The sequence below is a fragment of the Bombina bombina genome, chromosome 10 (assembly GCF_027579735.1).
Source record: "Bombina bombina isolate aBomBom1 chromosome 10, aBomBom1.pri, whole genome shotgun sequence".
Lineage (NCBI taxonomy): Eukaryota > Metazoa > Chordata > Amphibia > Anura > Bombinatoridae > Bombina > Bombina bombina.
This window is the reverse complement of record NC_069508.1, coordinates 191,167,489-191,186,755: the sequence shown is the minus strand read 5'-3', so window position 1 is coordinate 191,186,755 and position 19,267 is coordinate 191,167,489. Positions and strand designations below refer to the sequence as shown.

The 19,267-nt window shown below is 41.5% G+C and overlaps 1 protein-coding gene across 1 annotated transcript in view; it reads right to left on the bottom strand.

The window, feature by feature from the left end:
* Window positions 1-5,323: 5,323 nt before the first annotated feature.
* ELOVL1 (ELOVL fatty acid elongase 1) overlaps window positions 5,324-19,267 on the bottom strand; it is a 57,029-nt gene continuing 43,085 nt past the window's right edge. The window contains exons 4-8 of the mRNA XM_053693606.1: window positions 15,905-15,985; window positions 15,348-15,404; window positions 8,366-8,471; window positions 8,154-8,290; window positions 5,324-7,575 (exon numbers count right to left, since the gene is read on the bottom strand). Coding sequence (XP_053549581.1) covers window positions 7,333-7,575; window positions 8,154-8,290; window positions 8,366-8,471; window positions 15,348-15,404; window positions 15,905-15,985 — 624 coding nt within the window. The 3' untranslated portion in view covers window positions 5,324-7,332. The remainder of the gene's footprint in view (window positions 7,576-8,153; window positions 8,291-8,365; window positions 8,472-15,347; window positions 15,405-15,904; window positions 15,986-19,267) is intronic.

Genomic DNA, 19,267 nt, shown 5'->3' with positions numbered 1-19,267 from the left:
GGTAGGTCTAAACACAGGCCTGATTCTAAACATAGCCTGAACAAAAGACTCTATATCAGGAAGATCAGCAAGCCTCTTGAGCAATAACAGAGAGACGAAATCTGTCCCTTTAAGGAACTAGCAGCAAGTCCCTTCTCCAAACCATCTTGGAGAAAGGAAAGAATCCTGAACACCTTGACCTTATGCCAGGGGAATCCACGCTCTTCGCACCAGAATAAGTAGGTCCTCCACACCTTATGATAGATGCGACGGGTGACCGGCTTTCTAGCTTGAATGAGAGTATCACATCACTCTCTCAGAAAAACCTCTCTTGGCTAGGACAAAGCGTTCAATCTCCACGCAGTCAGCCTCAGAGAATCTAGATTCTGATGAACAAAAGTACCCTGTTCCAGCAGATCCCTGTGACAGGGTAACCTCCATGGAGGAGATGAAGACATCCCCACCAGATCAGCGAACCACATCCTTCGCGACCACGATGGAGCAATTAGAATAGCGAAAGATTGCTCCTGCTTGATGCGGGCCACTACACGAGGGAGAAGTGGTAACAGTGGAAATATGTAAACTAGGTTGAACCTCCAAAGCACTTCTAATGCATCTATCACCTCTGTCTGAGGATCCCAGGACCCATATCTGGGTAGCTTGGTATCGAGTCGGGAAGCCATGAGATCTATCTCCGGCACCTCCATCTGTTGCAAATCTCCGCAAATTGATAAAATGTTTGTCTGCTGAGAAAATCCGCTTCCCAGTTGTCCACACCCAGAATGTGGATTTCTGACAGCGAGCAGTTGTGGGCCTCTGCCCATTCCAGAATCCAAGATACTTCCCTCATTACTAGGGAGCTCCTCGTTCCCCCCTGATGGTTGATGTAAGCCACCGAGGTTATGTTGTCTGATTGGAATCTGATAAACTGGGACGAACTCAGAAGAGGCCAAGCCTTCAAAGCATTGAAAAATCGCTCAAAGTTCCAATATGTTGATCGGGAGGAGGGATTCCTCTCGAGTCCACAGGCCCTGTGCCTTCCTGGCGCCCCATCCTGATAGACTTGCATCCAAAGTCACAATCTCCCAGGATGGTCTCAAGAAGGATGTCCCTTGGGACAGGTGATCTGGACAGAGCCACCAAGAGAGCGATTCTCTCGACTGGTTGTCCAGAGAAATCTGTTGAGACATATCAGAGTGGTCAAAGTTCCATTGCCTCAGCATGCACAGCTGAAGAGGTCTGAGATGGAATCTGGTGAGTGGGATGACATCTATGCTGGACACCATAAGTCCAATTACCTCCATACACTGGGCCACAGAGGGCCTTAAGGAGGTCTGGAGGGCAAGACAATTGAAAGTAATTTTGCAACGTCTCTGGTCTGTGGATATGAAATCTATTATCGTACCCAGGAACTCCACCATGGTACTGGGAACCAGAGAACTCTGGATCTCGCCACCGCGAGCAGAGCCCCCAGAACCTTCGTAAAGACTCTTGGGGCAGTAGCTAGCCCAATTGGAAGAGCAACAAGCTGGAAGTGCTAGTCCAGAAACGCAAATCTTAAGAACTTGAAGTGATCATTGTGTATTGGCACATGAAAGTAAGCATCCTTCAAGTCTATTGTAGTCATGAACTGTCCCTCTTGAACTAAGGGCAGAATAGACCTTATCGTCTCCATCTTGAATGATGGGACCGACAGGAACTTGTTTAAGCACTTTAGATCCAGAATCAGGCGAAACATACCCTCCTACTTTGGGACCACAAAAAGGTTGGAGTAGTACCCCAGACCTCTCTGCTAGAGGTACCAGCACAATTACTCCTAGGGAGGAGAGATCCCTCACGCACCCTAGAAAAGTTTTTCGTTTTTCTGGTCTTGAAAACAGGTTTGATAAGAGGAATCTGCCCCTGGGTGGATGAGATTTGAAACCTATCCTGTAACCTTGTGCGATGACCTCCAGAACCCAAGGGTCTTGTACATCCCCAAGTCAAGCCTCCACAAAAAGATAGTTTGCCCCAACATGACTCAGCAACCAATGGGGGGCTGCCCCTTCATGCCGATTTTGTTTCGGCGGGCCTCTTGTACTGCTTGGATTTATTCAAAGATTGAGCCGGTTTCCAATTTCGCTTGAACTGCTCAGGCTTCATGGAGGGCTTCTTGCATTGGGCTTTATCCGATCGAAAGGGACAAAAATTAGGACACTGTCCTTTAGGTTTATTCTTCTTGTCCTGCGGTAGAAAAGCACCTTTGCCCCCAGTGACCGTGGATATGATTGAGTCCAGGCCTGGACTGAAAAGAATCTTCCCCTTAAATGGAAGGGAACATAATCTAGGATTCATGTCCGCAAACCAAGACTTTAGCCAGAGTGCCCTACGGGCTAGAACAGAAAAAAACTAATGTCTTGGCATTCAGGCGAATGATCTGCATATTGGCATTGCAGATAAAAGAATTAGCTACCCTCAAGGCCTTAATTCTTTCCTGGATCTTGTCAAGGGGAGTTTCCACCTCAATCATTTCCGACAGAGTCGCACCAATAGGTAGAGACTCCAGCCACCGCAGCAACCACCGCTGCAGGTTGAAACAAATACCCTGTGTGCTGAAACATCTTTCTTTATTTACAGTTTCTAGCTTTTTATCCATGGGCTCCTTAAACGACGAACTATCCTCAAGCGGGGTAGTAGTGCTCTTAGCAAGCGTGGAGATAGCTCCATCCACCTTAGGGACGGAACCCCACAACTCCAACTTCTTAAAGGAAGAAGGGGGAGAAAAAAGATCCAAGTCTCTCCCATTCATTCTTAATAATAATAATAATATTTGCCATCTTTACAGGAACGGGGAAAGTCTGTGGCACTACCCTGTCCTCATAATCCTTATCAAGCTTAGGAATAGAAGGTTCCTCAGGTAATTTAGGTTCTGGAACCTCTAAAGCAGCCAACACTTCTTTTAACAGAAAGCGTAAATGCTCAATCCTAAATCTAAAGTCTGGTTCCTTAAGCAACCGGAAGTTTAGAGGCTGCAGATTCCAACCCAGAAAGAGCATCCATTGAAGTATCAGAGGCGTCCTCATTAGCGGATAATCTTGTATCAGATAAATCCAACAAGTTGGTAGATAACATCTGGGAAGGATAGCAATATTTGACCTTTCACTTGCGCTTAGCAGTGCGAGGTAAAGCACTGAAGACTGCAGACACTGCCGTCTGTAGCTGATCAGTAAAGTCTGGCGGTAAGAGGGCCCCTCCCGAAGGAGGATTAGCAGTGCAATGGGAAGCTGCATGTGTAATAGGAGACGACAGCAGGGAACGCACCTCACGGGATGGAGACACCTCAGAGGTTGACGGTTCAGTGGTACTAAACATCTTAGATATAAGTACTTTATCAAGGCATGTGGAACATAATTGAGCAGGCGGGTATACCGTAGCCTCCTCACAATAAAAACATGTAATAGATTTTGGTAAAGAGGGAGTACCCTCTAACGTATAAGAGTCCTCAATAGCTTCCGCTTTTACGATGGACTATAGAAAATATAAATGGCACCCTTATACTCCCAATGGCTGGGGCACTCACCACCTCCTATGACCCAGGCTCCACAGAGAAACCACTTCAACTCCTGTAAACCGCACGGTCAGGAAAGAGGAAATCAATGAGACCACACCCGGTCACGTGGTGTGCCATGCAGGACTGCCCCTGCTCCTGGAATAAGCGTGCCAAATCTAACAGGCCGCGCAGTTATCCAAAAATGAAGGTAAAACCTGAATGTTCCAACATCTGCCCGAGCCTCATCCAACACGTCGCAGAATAAAACATAATAAAGCAAATTATGCGTCAATCCCCCCTGTTCAATAATCCCCTTCCGGAGATATTAACCTTTGATTCCATACAGATAAAAGGAGTAACACTGTGACCCTGTCTTCTTGTGCTATGAGTATAAAATGAACTTACCGGAATCACTGCCGTGGAACAGACACACAACCTCTCATGTTTGACAGTCTTGTAGCATCGCACCTGATATGGACTTGAGTGCTTAGGAGCTGTTAATACGAGTCTGGATGGTTTTGCAGAAAGACTCTCCCTGCATCTCCAGAGCCTAACATTTGTCAATGCTCTCACTGAGAGGCTGACAAGACTACTTAAAACTCCAGTCCCATGCCGAAGGGTACTACCCTCTATAAGAAACTACTCCGAAACTTCAGACACTTCTCTGCCATCCTCCTGTGATGAAAGGCAAAGAATGACTGGGGGAGGTATTTAATCCTTTGACTGGGGTGTCTTTGCCTCCTCCTGGTGGCCAGGTTCTGTATTCCCACAAGTAATGAATGAAGCCGTGGACTCTCCTCATATTAAGAAGGAAATTTACTTTATTGTAATGTTATTCTTTGTTGAAGAGATACCTAGGTAAGAAGTGTGCATGTCTGAAGCACTACATGACAGGAAATAGTGCTACCAGCTAGTGCTCTAGCTAAGGAATAACATTGAAATATACAAAACTAACAAGCGCACCCACAACTCAAGATATCAATTTATTAATGACACTCCGTTTACATACAATACTGCACTATAAAAATAAAAAAATCTACTACTCATTTGAAGTTCAGACTAAGTGCTATTGCATTGTCTTGTTATCTTGCATTTGATGATTATGTAAATCTAATGTGTTGACTGGTCATTTAAGTATAGAATCTTTCAGTATAGGAGGGGATACCACATGCTAAATCAGCTATTTCAAAAATGCATGATAACAAGTAAATGCAATAGCACTTAGTCTGAACTTCAAACGAGTAGTAGAACAAAGTTATGTCTATTTCCACTCCCCCCTGTATCATGTGACAGCCATCCGCCATTTACAAATGCATAAACGTGTATTCTGTGAATTCCTGCACATGCTCAGTAGGAGCTAGTGACTCAAAAACTGTAAATATAAAAAGACTGTGCACGTTTTGTTACTGGAAGTAAATTGGAAAGTTGTTTAAAATTGCTGCTCTATCTGAATCATGAGGGTTTCATTTTGAATGCAGTGTCCCTTTAATACACTCCAGCAGGTAAAATGGATCATTGGGAGCAAATTAAAGGGGAGAATTTTTTGGATAAACTGTCCCTTTAATGTATGGGAATTACAAACTGAGTTTTAATTTATTCCGAGTAAAACTACAAATGTATGAGTAACTGCTTCTCTTGGCGTGTCTTGTCCCCACCCAAACAATTTTACTAAAGATTTCAGGTTATCAAGCCAGTATCTGGATTATACACACCCTTAGAAGCTATATCAGTCAATTCTTAGGTGTGATCAGAATAATGGAATTGTTACAGTTCGTTCTTCAAACAACCTAATAATGTATTTAGCAAAAGTAGAAATGGGTGGAACATCTTTAATAATACAGAGTAATTAAGGATACATTTCAGAAATGGAATAAGACAGTAAAACATAAGGCACAACTGTGGTTTTTTTGTTTGTTTGCTTACAGTCCACATACAACAATTAAGGGCCATAGGAGATAATGTTCTTACACAGAGCACCGATTAAGAAGAGAGAGAGAGAGAGAGACGTATATTTGCTTTAAGAAATACATACTAGTATTTCTATTTGGACAACAACCCCAGGAATTTTGGATATATTCTTCAGCAACAAATGTGAAGCATTAAGATACGTTTCACATACTCTCTCCCACTTACATACATACATACTCTTTTAAGAGCTTAAATATTTTTGCAGTTGGAAAAAAAGGCAAAATTTAACATAAGTTAATTGTTATTTACACAGACAAATGAATCAGAAAACGTATTTTTGGAATTCGTGGTTGCTAAGAGATGTAACTGGCAAACTAACAAAAAGGGACTAATTACAAGTTGGATATAAAAAAAGCGTGAACAAAAGATCAGCGCTTCTATCTACCCCATTGTATGCTCTAATAGTATTGGCAATTAAATGTTCTGATTGCACAATATTAACTATAAATTCTTTACAGTATATGACGACATTTCCATACAGGCAGATCCCCTTGGTTACAAATCCATAATAAAGAAAAGTGCTTTACTGTTTGTGAAACAAAAAATAATATTCCAACCTGAAATATTTTAATTGCAAGAGGATCAATGTGTAGTGCAGATTTAACCCCTCTGCTGCCAAAGAGGTTGCCAATGACATTAAGATGGTTATTGAAATGCAAGTTAAAGACAGAGAATATAACATCTCATTCGCATTCTGTTGTGTTTATTAAATGTTACTTTTCACACTACACCTTGGTATAAGATTTTAATACTTACACCAGTTTAGAGCAGGCTTTTTGAATACCACTTAGGATATATAGGTTCATGTCTAACGATTCTGATAGTTTCAATGTACAAAAATTCTTTATTATTCGTTTAACACACAAAAAAAAAAGATAAATAGGTTCTGGCAGACTTGCAGATAAGGTACCCGAAGTTCCCAGTTTTGCGTGCAAACAACAGTGCCATGTTTCCCTACCTTTCCTACTCTCTTTGCCAGTCTTGCACACCTTGGCATAGAATGTCTAATATAAAAGGCCCCACCCAGTGTAACCAGCAGCATAAATCTACAATAAAGTGATTTTTAAAAATAAAGATTCAACAGGAATGCTACAGTGTGACAAATCAGTGGCAGATAAACTGCAGGACAATCAAGTGAGTGTGGACAGGTTAAGGGTAAGGAAGTGTTGGGTTTGACAAATGAACAAGTGCACACCACTAAGCTGACAATCTAATTCATTAGGTCTATTAAATTTAGCCAAAACACACAAATACACACAATACTGTTGCTTCCTTCGGAAAACAAAGACGGGGACACTAGGAACTAAATGTACAACTCACAGATGTCCCTGTATTCAAGTATTTCAGAATCCATGCACTTTTCCTTAGCAATGCAGAAATATCTCCCTAAAACCAAAAAACATTTCCACTGCAAAAGTGATATGAAAGCAAACAGGAGTTAGTGAGGAAATGTCATCTGTCTGACCCAAATTTACTGGAATCTGACAGCCGGTAACCTTGTGGGACCGGTTAGTACAGTAAAGAGCACATACATGTGGTTTATTGCATTACTGGAGTGGGCTGGATTCTTCATGGACTGCTCAGGAGTGTCTTCATACTGCAGGCAGAAAGAGTAGCTATAGCAGAGGGAAGGAACATAGGGTAGCTTGGATTCAGACTTTTGGTTTAAACAGTCTTTTAGGCACTTCATTTGGCTGGTGAATTCCCCAGTTGCACTCAGATACCAGTTTGGCAGTTTATTTTTACTGGCCATCACACAGCTGGGCATGTTAATAATGGTGGCAAGACCTTCCTTTGCACCTGCTGCATTTGTGCGTATGAAGATTTCGCACACTCACGTCTTCAGGTGCTTGGGTCTAGTTGGACTTGGGTTTGCCATTTTTGGCTTTGCCGTTCTGATGTATGGCGCCATTGACGGCTGCATTACCCTTCGGCAGACGTTTTCCCTTGGTGTAGGCCTGGTACCAGAAATTGGAAAATAACATGAAGAAGACTGTGCCATAAATCCAGATGAGGTGAATAAAGATGGGGTACTGGTACCCACAGCTGGGCATGAAGTAATACTGTGAGATGTGAATGGAGACCAATACAAATTGGATCTGGGAGACAAAACAGAAATGTTGAATGACAATGAGGAAGGAATATAATGATGTGAAACTATGAACACATTTCTAGGATTTCTGATATTACCAGTTTACTTAAAGGGACAGTCTACTCCAGAATTGTTATTGTTTAAAAAGATAGATAATCCATGTATTATCCATTCCCCAGTTTTGCATAACCAACACTTATATTAATACACTTTTTACCTCCGATTACTTTGTAGCTAAGCCTCTACAGACTGCACCCTTATTTCAGTTATTTTGACAGACTTGCATTTTAGCCAATCAGTGCTGACTCCTAGGTAATTCCATGGGTGAGCACATTGTTATCCAATATGGCACACATGAACTAACACTGTCTAGCTGTATAAAATGTCAAAATCGACTGAGATAACGGGTGGCCTTTAAGGGTTTAAAATACCAAGAGAACAAAGCAAATTTGATGTTAAAAGTAAATTGGAAAGTTGTTTAAAATTACATGCCCTGTCTGAATCATGAAAGTTTAATTTTGACTAGACTGTCCCTTTTAATTAAACCAAACACATTCTACAAGCAGACGTCCTGTATCCTCTTACCAGTTGAATGGCTGTCATGTGTTTCTTCCACCAAAGGTATTTCTGGAAACGTGGTCCAGCAGCAGACAGTCCATAGTATAAGTACATAATGACATGAACCAGGGAATTGATCATAGCATGAAAAGAGCCCATACCGCCTGTTAGGGAATAAAAACCATGAGTTCTAATTCAGACTGGAAAGCAGAGAGACCTAAAGTGGTCAGGGCCCTTACCTGGACCAAATTTCACTCCCCACCACCAACTGCAGGGCAGAACAGAGTGATGGAAGATGTGCAAAAACGTGATCTGCTCATTCTTCTTTCTCAAGACAAAGAAAACCTTAAGGGAAAAAAGCACTCTTTAAGAACCAGTAGTACAACATAATAACATTTATAGCAGAGAGCCCATCACATAGGAATAGGTCTACAAAGCTGACATCATAGAGACTTGCTCATGCAATGATGCTATATTAAATGATTGTCTAATGTAGGGATTAGCCAATGACAAGAGGCATATGTGTGTAGCTAATAATCAGCAGCTAACTCCAAGTAGTGCACTGCTGCACCTGAGCATACCTAGGTATTCTTTTCAACAAGAGATACAATGAGAATGAAGTACATTTGGTAATAGAAGTAAACTGCATACTCTGAACAATTAAACTTTAATTTTGACTTTCATGTCCATTTGAAGAACAAATTCTGTAAGGCATGTTCACTTGTCTTAAAGGGATATGAATCACTTAAAGGGATATGAATTTCCAACATTTATTTTTAAAAAGTTTCCAATTGACTTCTATTATTAAATTTGCTACGTTCCCATTGTATTCTGTATTGAAGAGATCCTTATTTATGTCCCTGCATTTCATCAAAGGATACAAATAGAACAAATAACTTTTACCAATAGGAACAAATTAGAAAGTTATCTAAAATTGCAACTGAATCAGGAAGCAAAAAAAATTGGGTTTCATTTCCTTTAATAGTCTGACGGAAAAAAACAGAATTTATGTTTACCTGATAAATTTCTTTCTCCAACGGTGTGTCCGGTCCACGGCGTCATCCTTACTTGTGGGATATTCTCTTCCCCAACAGGAAATGGCAAAGAGCCCAGCAAAGCTGGTCACATGATCCCTCCTAGGCTCCGCCTACCCCAGTCATTCGACCGACGTTAAGGAGGAATATTTGCATAGGAGAAACCATATGGTACCGTGGTGACTGTAGTTAAAGAAAATAAAATATCAGACCTGATTAAAAAAACCAGGGCGGGCCGTGGACCGGACACACCGTTGGAGAAAGAAATTTATCAGGTAAACATAAATTCTGTTTTCTCCAACATAGGTGTGTCCGGTCCACGGCGTCATCCTTACTTGTGGGAACCAATACCAAAGCTTTAGGACACGGATGAAGGGAGGGAGCAAATCAGGTCACCTAAATGGAAGGCACCACGGCTTACAAAACCTTTCTCCCAAAAATAGCCTCAGAAGAAGCAAAAGTATCAAACTTGTAAAATTTGGTAAAAGTGTGCAGTGAAGACCAAGTCGCTGCCCTACATATCTGATCAACAGAAGCCTCGTTCTTGAAGGCCCATGTGGAAGCCACAGCCCTAGTGGAATGAGCTGTGATTCTTTCGGGAGGCTGCCGTCCGGCAGTCTCGTAAGCCAATCTGATGATGCTTTTAATCCAAAAAGAGAGAGAGGTAGAAGTTGCTTTTTGACCTCTCCTTTTACCTGAATAAACAACAAACAAGGAAGATGTTTGTCTAAAATCCTTTGTAGCATCTAAATAGAATTTTAGAGCGCGAACAACATCCAAATTGTGCAACAAACGTTCCTTCTTTGAAACTGGTTTTGGACACAGAGAAGGTACGATAATCTCCTGGTTAATGTTTTTGTTAGAAACAACTTTTGGAAGAAAACCAGGTTTAGTACGTAAAACCACCTTATCTGCATGGAACACCAGATAAGGAGGAGAACACTGCAGAGCAGATAATTCTGAGACTCTTCTAGCAGAAGAAATCGCAACTAAAAACAAAACTTTCCAAGATAATAACTTAATATCAACGGAATGTAAGGGTTCAAACGGAACCCCCTGAAGAACTGAAAGAACTAAATTGAGACTCCAAGGAGGAGTCAAAGGTTTGTAAACAGGCTTGATTCTAACCAGAGCCTGAACAAAGGCTTGAACATCTGGCACAGCTGCCAGCTTTTTGTGAAGTAATACCGACAAGGCAGAAATCTGTCCCTTCAGGGAACTTGCAGATAATCCTTTTTCCAATCCTTCTTGAAGGAAGGATAGAATCCTAGGAATCTTAACCTTGTCCCAAGGGAATCCTTTAGATTCACACCAACAGATATATTTTTTCCAAATTTTGTGGTAAATCTTTCTAGTCACAGGCTTTCTGGCCTGAACAAGAGTATCGATCACAGAATCTGAGAATCCTCGCTTCGATAAAATCAAGCGTTCAATCTCCAAGCAGTCAGCTGGAGTGAAACCAGATTCGGATGTTCGAACGGACCCTGAACAAGAAGGTCTCGTCTCAAAGGTAGCTTCCAAGGTGGAGCCGATGACATATTCACCAGATCTGCATACCAAGTCCTGCGTGGCCACGCAGGAGCTATCAAGATCACCGACGCCCTCTCCTGCTTGATCCTGGCTATCAGCCTGGGGATGAGAGGAAATGGCGGGAACACATAAGCTAGTTTGAAGGTCCAAGGTGCTACTAGTGCATCCACTAGAGCCGCCTTGGGATCCCTGGATCTGGCCCCGTAGCAAGGAACTTTGAAGTTCTGACGAGAGGCCATCAGATCCATGTCTGGAATGCCCCACAGGTGAGTGACTTGGGCAAAGATTTCCGGATGGAGTTCCCACTCCCCCGGATGCAATGTCTGACGACTCAGAAAATCCGCTTCCCAATTTTCCACTCCTGGGATGTGGATAGCAGACAGGTGGCAGGAGTGAGACTCCGCCCAAAGAATAATTTTGGTTACTTCTTCCATCGCTAGGGAACTCCTTGTTCCCCCCTGATGGTTGATGTACGCAACAGTCGTCATGTTGTCTGATTGAAACCGTATGAACCTGGTCCTCGCAAGCTGGGGCCAGGCCTGGAGCGCATTGAATATCGCTCTCAGTTCCAGAATATTTATCGGTAGAAGAGATTCTTCCCGAGACCAAAGACCCTGAGCTTTCAGGGATCCCCAGACCGCGCCCCAGCCTATCAGACTGGCGTCGGTCGTGACAATGACCCACTCTGGTCTGTGGAACATCATCCCTTGAGACAGATTGTCCAGGGACAGCCACCAACGGAGTGAGTCTCTGGTCCTCTGATTTACTTGCATCTTCGGAGACAAGTCTGTATAGTCCCCATTCCACTGACTGAGCATGCACAGTTGTAATGGTCTTAGATGAATGCGCGCAAAAGGAACTATGTCCATCGCCGCCACCATCAACCCGATCACTTCCATGCACTGAGCTATGGAAGGAAGAGGAACGGAATGAAGTATCCGACAAGAGTCCAGAAGCTTTGTTTTTCTGGCCTCTGTTAGAAAGATCCTCATTTCTAAGGAGTCTATAATTGTTCCCAAGAAGGGAACCCTTGTTGACGGGGATAGAGAACTCTTTTCCACGTTCACTTTCCAGCCGTGAGATCTGAGAAAGGCCAGGACAATGTCCGTGTGAGCCTTTGCTTGAGGAAGGGACGACGCTTGAATCAGAATGTCGTCCAGGTAAGGTACTACTGCAATGCCCCTTGGTCTTAGCACCGCTAGAAGGGACCCTAGTACCTTTGTGAAAATCCTTGGAGCAGTGGCTAATCCGAAAGGAAGCGCCACGAACTGGTAATGTTTGTCCAGGAATGCAAACCTTAGGAACCGATGATGTTCCTTGTGGATAGGAATATGTAGATACGCATCCTTTAAATCCACCGTGGTCATAAATTGACCTTCCTGGATGGAAGGAAGGATAGTTCGAATGGTTTCCATCTTGAACGATGGGACCTTGAGAAATTTGTTTAAGATCTTGAGATCTAGGATTGGTCTGAACGTTCCCTCTTTTTTGGGAACTATGAACAGATTGGAGTAGAACCCCATCCCTTGTTCTCTTAATGGAACAGGATGAATTACTCCCATTTTTAACAGGTCTTCTACACAATGTAAGAACGCCTGTCTTTTTATGTGGTCTGAAGACAACTGCGACTTGTGGAACCTCCCCCTTGGGGGAAGTCCCTTGAATTCCAGAAGATAACCCTGGGAGACTATTTCTAGCGCCCAAGGATCCAGAACATCTCTTGCCCAAGCCTGAGCGAAGAGAGAGAGTCTGCCCCCCACCAGATCCGGTCCCGGATCGGGGGCCAATATTTCATGCTGTCTTGGTAGCAGTGGCAGGTTTCTTGGCCTGCTTTCCCTTGTTCCAGCCTTGCATTGGTCTCCAAGCTGGCTTGGCCTGAGAAGTATTACCCTCTTGCTTAGAGGACGTAGCACCTTGGGCTGGTCCGTTTTTACGAAAGGGACGAAAATTAGGTCTATTTTTTGCCTTGAAGGGCCGATCCTGAGGAAGGGCGTGGCCCTTACCCCCAGTGATATCAGAGATAATCTCTTTCAAGTCAGGACCAAACAGCGTTTTCCCCTTGAAAGGAATGTTTAGTAGCTTGTTCTTGGAAGACGCATCAGCCGACCAAGATTTCAACCAAAGCGCTCTGCGCGCCACAATAGCAAACCCAGAGTTCTTAGCCGCTAACTTAGCCAATTGCAAAGAGGCGTCTAGAGTGAAAGAATTAGCCAATTTGAGAGCATTGATTCTGTCCATAATCTCCTCATAAGGAGGAGAGTCACTATCGAGCACCTTAAGCAGTTCATCAAACCAGAAATATGCGGCTGTAGTGACAGGGACAATGCATGAAATGGGTTGTAGAAGGTAACCCTGCTGAACAAACATCTTTTTAAGCAAACCTTCTAATTTTTTATCCATAGGATCTTTGAAAGCACAACTATCCTCTATGGGAATAGTGGTGCGTTTGTTTAAAGTAGAAACCGCTCCCTCGACCTTGGGGACTGACTGCCATAAGTCCTTTCTGGGGTCGACCATAGGAAACAATTTTTTAAATATGGGGGGAGGGACGAAAGGAATACCGGGCCTTTCCCATTCTTTATTAACAATGTCCGCCACCCGCTTGGGTATAGGAAAAGCTTCTGGGAGCCCCGGCACCTCTAGGAACTTGTCCATTTTACATAGTTTCTCTGGGATGACTAAATTTTCACAATCATCCAGAGTGGATAATACCTCCTTAAGCAAAATGCGGAGATGTTCCAATTTAAATTTAAATGTAATCACATCAGATTCAGCCTGCTGAGAAATGTTCCCTAAATCAGGAATTTCTCCCTCAGACAAAACCTCCCTGGCCCCCTCAGATTGGGTTAGGGGCCCTTCAGAGATATTAATATCAGCGTCGTCATGCTCTTCAGTAACTAAAACAGAGCAGCCACGCTTACGCTGACAAGGGTTCATTTTGGCTAAAATGTTTTTGACAGAATTATCCATTACAGCCGTTAATTGTTGCATAGTAAGGAGTATTGGCGCGCTAGATGTACTAGGGGCCTCCTGAGTGGGCAAGACTCGTGTAGACGAAGGAGGGAATGATGCAGTACCATGCTTACTCCCCTCACTTGAGGAATCATCTTGGGCATCATTGTCATTATCACATAAATCACATTTATTTAAATGAATAGGAATTCTGGCTTCCCCACATTCAGAACACAGTCTATCTGGTAGTTCAGACATGTTAAACAGGCATAAACTTGATCAGAAAGTACAAAAAACGTTTTAAAATAAAACCGTTACTGTCACTTTAAATTTTAAACTGAACACACTTTATTACTGCAATTGCGAAAAAACATGAAGGAATTGTTCAAAATTCACCAAATTTTCACCACAGCGTCTTAAAGCCTTGAAAATATTGCACACCAATTTTGGAAGCTTTAACCCTTAAAATAACGGAACCGGAGCCGTTTTAAGCTTTAAACCCCTTTACAGTCCCTGGTATCTGCTTTGCTGAGACCCAACCAAACCCAAAGGGGAATACGATACCAAATGACGCCTTCAGAAGTCTTTTATAAGTATCAGAGCTCCTCTCACATGCGACTGCATGCCATGCCTCTCAAAAACAAGTGCGCAACACCGGCGCGAAAATGAGACTCTGCCTATGCTTTGGGAAAGCCCCTAAAGAATAAGGTGTCTAAAACAGTGCCTGCCGATATTATTAAATCAAAATACCCAGAATAAATGATTCCTCAAGGCTAAATAAGTGTTAATATCAATCGATTTAGCCCAAAAAAAGTCTACAGTTTAAATAAGCCCTTGTGAAGCCCTTATTTACAATCGTAATAAACATGGCTTACCGGATCCCATAGGGAAAATGACAGCTTCCAGCATTACATCGTCTTGTTAGAATGTGTCATACCTCAAGCAGCAAGAGACTGCAAACTGTTCCCCCAACTGAAGTTAATTGCTCTCAACAGTCCTGTGTGGAACAGCCATGGATTTTAGTTACGGTTGCTAAAATCATTTTCCTCATACAAACAGAATTCTTCATCTCTTTTCTGTTTCTGAGTAAATAGTACGTACCAGCACTATTTGAAAATAACAAACTCTTGATTGAATAATGAAAAACTACAGTTAAACACTAAAAAACTCTAAGCCATCTCCGTGGAGATGTTGCCTGTACAACGGCAAAGAGAATGACTGGGGTAGGCGGAGCCTAGGAGGGATCATGTGACCAGCTTTGCTGGGCTCTTTGCCATTTCCTGTTGGGGAAGAGAATATCCCACAAGTAAGGATGACGCCGTGGACCGGACACACCTATGTTGGAGAAAGGTTTTCTAAACTTACACATAAGTATCTAATACTAGATAACCCTGACATTATTTCCTAGTTGCTCTATAGCAGTGGAAAGTTTAAACTAACGATCGGCCCAGAGCATGGCTGATTCATACAAGTAGTAATTCATCAGATTCACTCACACTAGAAACACGTTAGTTAGGAGACAAATATCTTGGATAGATCCTTTAGCAGAATAAACTCTCTCTTAGTAGATGAAGGGAATTTATTACAATTATCCTCCCTATCATTATAATCAAATAAACCAAAAGAGCTACAATCCAAACAACCTCAAACTATTTTAAAAACAAAACTTGAATTTAAAATGAAAAATGACAAATTTGAAACTCACAGTATCGAGGAGCTCAATAAATTTTGAGAACAAGAACATCCAGGCAACTCGAACCATCTATAAAATGAAAAAAAAAAAATCCACGTCATTTTGCTTCACAGTCATCCTACAGAAATATAATCCCGAGCATTGTGTTATTCCATTAGGGTGATATTTGTAATCATAGACGCTGCTTTTTATGACCTTTATCAGCAGTTCAGTCTAATGAGCTTTTGCAGGAAATACAAAGACAATGTTATGCTTTATAATACAATAAAAACAGCAGATGAGATAGAGGGAGGATGTATAGATAGATAAAGTCTGGAAGCAGGTTACCATGACCACTATGGAAGAACAAAGATAATGTGAAGGCTTATCACTGCCATGTTTATTGTACAAAGTCCAGCAGGTGCCATGCAGAAAGTGGTGACAGGAGGTGCGACCGATAGGACTGACCCAGTTAACCCCCCTCAAATTATGGATTTGTTTTAAAACAATGATTCATTAAGTTACAAAAAAAATAAAATAAAAGGAATGTATTGATCCAGGGAACCTGTATGTAGATGATTAACACTCACCCTTAAGGCCATTGGATTATCGGACACATCCACAGGGTCACAGCGCCACGTGTACCCAGTTAACCAACCCGACATGAGGAACTAAATCAGAGAGAGTCTATAAGTAATTTGCTTAAAACAAGATGTGGTACATTCAATTAAGTGATAAATGACAATGCATCTGCAGGGCGTAAAGAGAAACTGGCAAATATTATCCATGTACACATAAAAGAGGACTACTAAATCTATCTGGTCTCTAATTCTCTGGAGGTCTAGAAATAAACATAACAGATTCACATACTACTGACTTGCATTTTTGTGAACAGTGGTTGTGATTCTCTTTTCCTTTATGTGTGGCTTTGCAGCTGGGAGTACACCCTCATTACATTAGGGCGCTGAGAAAGTAAAAGTTTTCAGGACACTTTGGTCATTGTTGAGTCAATAATGTATTACAATTTCTCAGACTGATAAAACGAACATTTGCATCACTTTTGTTATGTTTTTGTTACAAAGACTTTTAATGGCACTCCTATATTCAGCCCACACCAGAGGCAGGCTAGTAACTTTACATAAGTACCAATTTCACAGCACTTTTCTTTTTTTGCATGTGCAGTAGTTTTATAACATTCTACTGTGTCCATTAAATAGCTTTTTTTCTCCTGTGCAATTTCAACACACATTTTCCTGTTTCAATAAAATACAGTTGTTGTAGAACAATTTCATCATGATTTTGATTGCAATTGAAAAATACAATTTTTATTTCAACAGTTAAGTTATTAATTTCAAACTATTTTTAAATTACAGTTATTTATGAGTTCTAATGTAATATAAGCATTTCCTTCACATACTTAAATCCAAGGAATACTTGTTCTCAAGCTAAAAACTGCTTTTATGGAATTTGGACAGGAGCTTCATAGTACTGACAACACTTCTTAGAGAATCTCAAAAGCCCAGAGGCATTTAAATAATCCGGCCCTTATTCATACACATAAACATCACATCCAGTTTCCCTCTTTATATACTATAGTAAGAGACATAGAATTATTGTACAGACAATTAGCAAATCTAGGAAAGTCTCCCGCTTGCTTTTCCCCAGAAGTACTCTGTATACATTGTTAACATTGTACAAGGGAACTCTGGGTAAGATATGCAAATCAGATATACAATAACTCACAGTTTTTTGCTCCCATGTACTGTTTTAAACACAGTAATACCCATTTATGGGGTGGATATAGCAAAAGAAACCACTTCTGGGCAGCTGCTTTAAGTTTTTTGACCCGCATCAGCAAAATGTAGGTTTAACTTGCTGCTTGGTTGAGATTCTTTCCAGAGAAAAGGCAAAACTCATTTGATTTATGACTATTTCTCAGGAAAGTTGTCCTCTGTGAAAAACATACTTGGACTAAAAGAGGCTGCTCTTAGGTGGAACAGTTGTATGCAAAAGTTTGGGCACCCCTGACAATTTCCATGATTTTCATTTATGACTAATTGGGTGTTTGGATCAGCAATTTCATTTTGATCTATCAAATAACTGAAGGACACAGTAATATTTCAGTAGTGAAATGAGGTTTATTGGATTAACAGAAAATGTGCAATATGCATCCAAACGAAATTAGACAGGTGCATAAATTTGGGCACCCCAACAGAAATATTGCATCAATATTTAGTAGAGCCTCCTTTAGCAGAAATAACAGCCTCTAGACGCTTCCTATAGCCTGTAATGAGTGTCTGGATTCTGGATGAAGGTATTTTAGACCATTCCTCCTTGCAAAACATCTCTAGTTCAGTTAGGTTTGATGGTTGCCGAGCATGGACAACCCGCTTCAAATCACCCCACAGATTTTCAATGATATTCAGGTCTGGGGACTGGGATCGCCATTCCAGAACATTGTACTTGTTCCTTTGCATGAATTCCAGAGTAGATTTTGAGCAGTGTTTTGGGTCGTTGTCTTGTTGAAATATCCAACCCCGGTGTAACTTCAACTTTGTGACTGATTCCTCAACATTATTCTCAAGTATCTGCCGATATTGAGTGGAATCCATGCAACCCTCAACTTTAACAAGATTCCCAGTACCGGCACTGGCCACACAGCCCCACAGCATGATGGAACATCCAACAAATTTTACTGTGGGTAGCAAGTGTTTGTCTTTGAACGTTGTGATCAATCTTTGTTTCATCAGTCCACAGCACCTTCTTCCAAAATGAAGCTGGCTTGTCCAAATGTGCGTTTGCATACCTCAAGCTACTCTGTTTGTGGCGTGTGTGCAGAAAAGGCTTCTTCCACATCACTCTCCCATACAGCTTCTCCTTGTGCAAAGTGCGCTGAATTGTTGAACGATGCACAGTGACACCATCTGCAGCAAGACGATGTTGTAGGTCTTTGGAGGTGGTCTGTGGGCTGTTTTTGACCGTTCTCACCATCCTTTGCCTTTGGCTCTCCAATATTTTACTTGGCCTAACACTTCTGGCCTTAACAAGAACTGAGCCTATGGTCTTCCATTTCCTCACAGTGGACACTGACAGCTTAAATCTCTGCAATAGCTTTTTGTAGCCTTCCCCTAAACTATAATGTTGAACAATCTTTGTTTTCAGGTCATTTGAGAGTTGTTTTGAGGCCACTCTTCAGAGGAGAGTCAAAGAGAACAACAACTTGCAATTGGCCACCTTAAATACCTTTTCTCGTGATTGGATGCACCCGTCTATGAAGTTCAAGGCTTAATGGGCTCACCAAACCAATTGTGTGTTCCATTTAATCAGTGCTAGGTAGTTACAGGTATTCAAATCAACAAAATGAAAAGGGTGCCCAAATTGATGCACCTGTCTAATTTTGTTTGGATGCATATTGCACATTGTCTTTTTTTTTTTAATTTTCAAATCAGCTTTATTTGTATAATAAAAATAAGTCAGTACAGAACAAATCATATATGCAGTGAAAAGATACTAATACACTTGGTAATCTGTACATTCGAAAGCATATTGCACATTTTCTATTAATCAAGTAAACCTAATTTCACTACTGAAATATTACTGTGTCCTTCAGTTATTTGATAGATTAAAATGAAATTGCTGATCCAAACACCCAATTATTTATAAATGAAAATCATGGAAATTGTCAGGGGTGCCTAAACTTTTGCATACAACTGTAACTCGCCATAGAACAAGCTACTAAGCAGTTTGTTCCTGGCAGAGCGCTTTTCTTTCTGTATAGTTACATTATATAATTACATCAACTTACTGCATTTGCCTGAGACCTCATCCAGAAATACAGGGTAACATGTCTTACCTTAAAAGTTCTTATCTTGCTAACACCTCCATATTGAATTCCAGGAGTTACCACACATGTTTTGCATAACTGCAATCCCCATCTAATTCTACTCCAGTTT